Source organism: Portunus trituberculatus, chromosome 25, assembly GCF_017591435.1.
Source record: "Portunus trituberculatus isolate SZX2019 chromosome 25, ASM1759143v1, whole genome shotgun sequence".
NCBI classification, from domain to species: domain Eukaryota; kingdom Metazoa; phylum Arthropoda; class Malacostraca; order Decapoda; family Portunidae; genus Portunus; species Portunus trituberculatus.
The window spans coordinates 6,095,001-6,102,500 of NC_059279.1; the positions used below are offsets into that span (position 1 = coordinate 6,095,001).

General features: G+C 40.2%; 1 protein-coding gene across 3 annotated transcripts in view; it reads right to left on the reverse strand.

Moving 5' to 3' along the window:
- The window catches only part of LOC123508708, a 28,055-nt gene that overhangs the window by 14,286 nt on the left and 6,269 nt on the right, over positions 1-7,500 (reverse strand). For 2 of the 3 annotated variants that reach the window (XM_045262581.1, XM_045262580.1), the window contains one exon: positions 4,124-4,200. The exons of the other annotated variant lie outside the window; for it this stretch is intronic. In XM_045262581.1, the coding sequence (XP_045118516.1) occupies positions 4,124-4,200 (77 nt within the window). The remainder of the gene's footprint in view (positions 1-4,123; positions 4,201-7,500) is intronic. 3 annotated transcript variants of the gene reach the window in all.

Sequence of the window (7,500 nt, forward strand, 5' to 3'; positions counted from 1 at the left end):
AGGCAACCTTGCTGCGCCTCACACGGATCGCCATGAGCAATGACCCACCACACACCACGCCCCAGCCACTGTCATGAAGTGAGTCCTCTCATCAGAAGAGGTCCCTCCTCGTCCTGCCAATGTCTGGTGCATAACGTACAGCGTGCCACACACCACACCCCAGCCACTGGCATGAAGGGAGCCCTTTCACCCCTGAAGGACCCCCCTCGTACTGCCAGTGTCTGGTGTATGGCGCCCAGCGTGCCACACACCACACCCCAGCCACTGACATGAAGGAGCCCTTTCACCCCTGAAGGACCCCCTCGTACTGCCAGTGTCTGGTGTATGGCGCCCAGCGTGCCACACACCACACCCCAGCCACTGACATGAAGGAGCCCTTTCACCCCTGAAGGACCCCCTCGTACTGCCAGTGTCTGGTGTATGGCGCACAGCGTGCCACACACACACCCCAGCCACTGACATGAAGTGAGTCCTCTCACCCCTGAAGGACCCCCTCGTCCTGCCAGTGTCTGGTGCATGGTGCACAGCGTGCCACACACTACGCCCCAGCCACTGGCATGAAGTGAGCCCTCTCACCTCTAAAGGACTCCCCTCGTACTGCCAGTGTCTAGTGCATGGTGCACAGCGTGCCCTCGTTCATGGCGATTTATTCAGCCCAGTGCTACCACAATCAAGAGACACCCTCCACCAGACTCTATGGAAGGAGCTCTTATTTCCCTATAAGGACTCCCCTCTGGTCAACATCTGGTGAATGGTAGACATTGATCCCTTGCTTATGGCAACTCCTTGCCTAGTATGAGGCACTGCAAGTGGATGATTATCACTGAAGCTTGAGGCCGCAAAGGAATAGAAGGACCTGCTGCCAGTTCCCTGCCTTGGGCCCCAGGCCGGACCCAACAGCCACCTTCTCCCCCAGTGCGGCGCCCAAGGCCGTCACGGCCCTCAACAAATTTTGGCCGAAACTTTTTTCGATCTTCATTTAGATTTTGATCCGAATAGAAAATCATCGATTGCAAGTGAAAAACGAGGGTGTTTGAAAATTGTGGAAAATTAAGGTGATCAGTGAAACAACACAAGGCAGCTTTGCATCGCTTAGTATAATATAAGGAGTGTGCACCTTGCACGTCTGTTGCCCGTGAATATCATGATGCACATGTTCCTAGATGCCTGGATAGAGCCAGTAATGCATTGGCGGCTGCCTACTTCATGGCGGACTTTAGAAGATCAAGTAGATTTCTGGATAGGGAGGATGAATGGACGTAAGTAAACATGTATACAAGAACTGCCACATGTTGATCTACTTTATGTTCTGATTTTCTTATGTCCTTGATTTTTTTTTTATCTTTTTAACCACAACATTCTGTAATTATAGGGAAAAAAGGAAGGCATGAAGAGGTAAAGATAAAATGTTTTGTTTTTATGCTACTACTACTACTACTACTACTACTACTACTACTACTACTACTACTACTACTACTACTACTACTACTACTACTACTACTACTACTACTACTACTACTACTACTACTACTGCTACTACACTACACTACTACTACTACTACTACTACTACTACTAACTACTACACTACTACTGCTACTACTGCTACTGCTACTGCTACTACTGCTGCTGCTGCTGCTGCTGCTGCTGCTGCTGCTGCTGCTGCTGCTGCTGCTGCTGCTGCTGCTACAACACTGCACTGCTGCTGCTGCTGCTGCTGCTGCTGCTGCTGCTGCTGCTGCTGCTGCTGCTGCTGCTGCTGCCACTGCTGCTGCTGCTGCTGCTGCTGCTGCTGCTGCTGCTGCTGCTGCTGCTGCTGCTGCTGCTGCTGCTGCTGCTGCTGCTGCTGCTGCTGCTGCTGCTGCTGCTGCTGCTGCTGCTGCTGCTGCTGCTGCTGCTGCTGCTACTGCTGCTGCTGCTGCTGCTGCTGCTGCTGCTGCTGCTGCTGCTGCTGCTACTGCTACTACTGCTGCTACTACTACTACTACTGCTGCTGCTACTACTACTACTACTACTACTACTACTACTGTCTGGATGCCCACATCATAATTGAAATATGAAGAAACAAGAAATAAAGAAAACATCGATGTATGTTAGTTTGCCAGTACGCTGTGTGAAAAGGAAACAGTTAATAACCCAGGCCAGCCCAGGTCAGGTAAACATCCTGTGATGTTGTTGTTCTTAGATATTGTTGATACCACACACGTGGGGATCACGTGAGCTTGTACTTGATTTGTGAACGGTACATTTGAGGGGCGTGTTGTGCAGGTCAAGACACGCTCCCATAAGTTCCTGAAGGGAAATTGTAGAGGCATGATGCAGAGAGAGACGAGAGGGAAGTAGAGAGGACAACCGTGGCTCGGCTGCATAGGTGAGGGCGGCATGAACGTTTTGTACTTCATATAAACAGTAAGTGGAGCTATGAGTTGCAATGCAGTCTTCTGAGGTAAATTAGATGGAGGGAGGAACCATGATACGATGTTTAGGTATTGTTTTAGTATATGTGTTTATGTGTATGTACTTGAATCAATATGACGCCGTGATATACTTACATTCCCGTGTTACGAGTAAAGAATGTGGTGTTGCTCTGATGGATAAGTTACTTGTGTGTATTCGTGTACGAAGTTAAAGTACTTCTTATGTATGGTTACTAAGAGAAAGTGGTTTTGTTCCATATGAGACTTGTTGAGTGAAGTTACTTGCGTGGATATATCAAGATTTGTCATTATATTCGGTGGTGTGTTACGTTGTCATTTTCGCGAACGGAGTAAGGTAACTATATATGTATGGTGTGTTACGTTGGTTGCTTGTATTCATGTACCAGGTAAAGGTAATTGTTATATATGGGTAACTGGTTGAAAGAGGGAATGTTGTACTTACTGCATATGAGATTTACGGATAAATAAAGCACAGTGTTCAGATATTGAAAGATGAAGAGAGAAAGTTTGAATTATTGCACATGAAACAATTATGTATGTTCAGTGACGAGTTACGTTGTTGCATTCGTATATGAGATTAAAGTAATTCTTATATGGTTGTAAAAGAAACTGTAATGAATTGCAGTAGAGAAGGCGACAGAAGGAGTTGTGATTGTCATTTGTCGGCGCCGTATCGAACATGTTATGTATAGATATTATTTTTGTTAGTTAAAGGTACAAAAAAACCTTTGGTTTTTTGTAACCAGTAGCTAGAGAATTTGTGCAACGTCGTGCAACAATTCGGATCACGACACTATTACTGCTACTATTGCTATTAATACTATTACTATAACTGTTAATACGACTTAATGACTGACTGCGTACGAAGACGAAAAGTTATGTCAGAGCCGCTCGGGCGGCTCTGCATGGGAGTCTACTAGACAAGCCATCCCAGCGGCCCTGGCAGTATAAGGGTTAACTATTGTCAGAAAACTAAAATTCTGATGTGCTGCAGCTCTGCGTTGAACAAAGTTCATGGATGAAGTGACGATGCGATAATAACAGTTCACCGTGATTGCTCTCCAGTCTTCACTACGCTCTGTAACATTCTTACTTCACTGAACCGTCATTGTCTTTACCTTTAGTATACTATCTTGTGTGAAAAAGACAGCTTGCTTGTTCTAGACAGAGGGAGAGAGAGAGAGAGAAAAAAAACAAGTGAAGTAACTGTAACGAAACTTTAACATACGAGAATAATAGTAAATAAATGAATGTGTGTGAAGAAAAGAAGATATAAAGAAGAATGACAATTGCAATAGAATAAAAGAGATAAAAACAAAAAAGAAAGAAAATAAATAAAGCAGGTGTAACATAAATTAAACATACAAAGGTACAAACACACATGAAAATATAAACAACATTATAAACACAACAGCAAATGACATGGAATAAAAGATAGAAAAGAAAAAGAGGACAAATGAAGCAGATGTAACACAGAAAAATAGATATACAAAAAAATACAAAACACACAAAAATACAAACACAATACGAACACAATAAAAAACGAAGCAAAATAGAAACAAAAGAAGGAAAAGAAGAAATGAAGTAGGGTTAAAAAGATAGATATACGGAAATACAAATTAAAATGAGAGAAATGAAGAATAAGAGATGCGGGGTTCGAACCAAGTAAGGCTGAACAGTAACTCACCAAAGAGCAGGTAATTGGACTTCTCGTCAGTGAGGGCGTAGGACAGGTGAGGAGACAGGTTGTTGAATCGCTCCTCCCTGCAGCGCCGCCGACAGGTAAGGTGAGTGCAGGTAAATATGTTAGTAGCATGAATAAATGAACACCCTTTTTGCATACTCGTAAATTGAACGGTATGTGAATGTATATCAAGACGTATATATATTTATTATTTTGTTATTGTTATTGTTGTTTTATTTTTCATACAACGAAAGCTTTTTATGTAATTGATTTTTTTTTTTTCTTTGTGTTATATATTTTGCTTTCATATATTTTTCTTGTATTTTTTTTTGTTCCTCCTGATTTCTTTTATTAATTTCCTCTCAATTACGTGTTTTTTCCTATTCCATTTTCTACTTTCCATTATCTGATCCTTCTCCAAATAAGTTGTTTTCTTAAAGTTTCCTTTCTTTTCTATTGCTTCTATTTTTTTTTTTTTTTTTCGTCTTTACTTTAGTCCATTTATTGTTTGGTCTCCTGTCTTTTATCATCACCTTCACTTCCTCTTCTTTGCCTTGCTTCATTTTTAATCACGTGATATGTCTCTTTATTACTGTCCATCTCCTTCATCACTTATTCTGTCTGCTTTTCTATTGTACGTTCCTTATTATGCCTTCGTACCATCTCCCTCCCTTGGTTTTCTCTTTTCTCTCCTTTTTCTCCTCTTTTTTTGTCTCGAACGTTTGTATCTGCTCTTTCGAAACATATCATTCTCCTTCCTTACCTCTCCTCAAAAATTCCCACAAACCAATAGCATATTTCATTCACCTTTTTACTTTCATGCACGAATCTTGAACTAGTATGCGGAATGCGAGACACTGTTAAAAGGATCAATTTTCAGCGGGGCTCTCTTGTAGTGAAGCGTACTCTAAGACGACCTGCGCTAAAGATTTATACGAGGAGAGCTGAAGCAGATCATTACACTCCTAGATTCTCTCCCTTCCACTTAGCACTTCGCGTTCAGTTCACAAACCACTCTAGGACTCTTTGTTGTTGTTCCTCCACCGCCCTGAGTATCTAAATGTGCTGAATGTTGTGTATCTAGGCAAACATATCCCAGCCTTACTTCCTTCCTTTCCCAGATTAACACACGTCCATAACACACCAAAATAACTGGCTAGAAATCAGAAACAATACTCTACTCATATGTTTCTTTTTTATATGTTTGTTAAGATTCTAGAGAGTGATTTTCGTGCTTCAATTGTTGTATTTACACTCTTGATCCTTGTTTTTTTCTTCTCTACTTGTTTGTATTTAGTTCTGAAAAGTTATTTGAGTGTTAGAGTCTCTGTATTTTCACTTTTAATCTTCGTTTTCTTTCTTCTACGCGCTTATTTTTGCTTATGAATAATAAGTTTGGTGTTTATATCGTTGTATTTACTTTTTTAATCCTTGCTTTTTCTCCTCTACGTGTTTGTTTTGTGCTTTGAATAGTTATGTTGGTGTTTAAGAGGTTGCACTTCCTAATGAGAGTAGATAATATCTTAAACTTAAAAGCGATATTTTTAGGGGCAAGCAAGTGAGTGAACGTTAACTGAAAGACAGGAGTGAAGGTATATCTGATTTATTCTTAGAAGCAGTACGGCAGTTTATTTGTTTTGGTAGCAGTGATAGTGATAATAAAGATAAAAATCCGAGAGTTCTTGAGGTGCAGAAGAATTTGAGGGAATGTGTTAATCAATTCAAAGGCTCCGTAGTGAAGGTATCTCTGTTTTGTTTAATTTTAGATGTGGAATGGCGACTTTTTTGTACCGAGTGATCTTAAAAGCAGCGGTAGTAATAATAAACCTGAAAGCGTGAGAATTCTTGAAGTGTGTGAGGATCTGAGGCAATGCAGTGTTGATTCAAGCGTTCCTGACTGTCCTGGCTTCATTTAAGAGGGAAGTTTCAAGACATTTACCCTTTTTTTTTTACTTTTTAAGGGGGAGGGACTGTAATCTCTCAGAACTGCAAGGGAACTGGCATCTGTTTTCTTTTTTTTTTTTTCTTTTTTTTTCTTTTTGCCTTGACCATAAGAAAAAAAAAGAGCATGAAGAGACATTTATCCTTTTTATTTATTTATTTATTTATTTATTTTTTTTTTTTTTGTGGGGGTGGGGCGGCTAACTCTCTCGGACCTGTAAGGGGACTGACAACTAAGTCTTTTTTTTTTTTTTGTCTTGGCCAGCTTTTCCCCTCTTACATTAAAAAAAATAGTTATGAAAAAACATTTATCCTTTTTTTTCGGTGGGGGGCCAACTCTCTCGGATCTTCAAGGGAACTGGCAATCAAGTGGGCCTTTTTTTGTTGTTGTTGTTTTGTTTTGTTGTCCTTGGCCAGCTTTCCCTTCTTACATAAAAAAAAAGAAGAGCATGGCATTAAATTTTAGATGTGGCGTTACAAATTTATCTCTAGTATATTCTCTTCAAAGCAGCAACACTAATACTAGAACTGAAAGCGTGTTGGTTCTTGAGGTGGGAAATATTTGAAGGAATACAGTGCTAATTTAAAGGCTGAGAAGAGAAGGTGTCTGTTTGGTTCAGTTTCAAGATGTGGCGTGACACTTTATGAGTTTGTGAACAATTTGTGATAAAACTGAAAATGTATTGAGTTCTTGAGGTGAGTGAGAATATGAGTAAATGTATTGTAATTCACTCAAGAGCTTGTTTGAATTTTAGATGTGGTATGGCAGTCTATTTCTGTTGTATTGTCTTCAGAACAGCGAGACTAGTAATAAACCTAAAAGTGTGTTGAATCTTCAGGTAGGCAAGAATTTGGGGACATTCAGTGTTAATTTAAACCTTCAGGAGTAAAGAGACCTACCTACGTGTCTTTAAATCTGAAGGTATGACACTCTTAATTATCTATCGTATCTTAACCCCTTCAGTACCATGACAGTTTCCATGCTCACCCTGCTTACTATTTGGTGTTTTTATACAGCTTCAGAAACTTATGTGGGATTAAAATAAAAAGACTCTGGCCATTAATCTTCTGACTTCCATAGACCCTTTCTAATGTCAATAAAGTCGTCTAATCATAAACAAAACCCATGGTAAAAATATGTCCCAGTACTGAAGGGGTTAAGAGCAACGACATAAATGATACAAAGAGGGGCAACGGTAATTAGAGAGTGATACAAATGATGATATAACACAACAATGATGATACAAAAAAAGGCAACGATAATGAGAGCAATGATACAGATGATGATGATACAATACGACAATGATGATACAAAGAAGGGCAACGATAATGAGAGCAGTGATACAAATGATAAAACACAACAATGCAACAATGATAATACAAAGAAGAGCAACGATAATGAAAGCAATGATACAAATGATAACAAAACAATACAACGA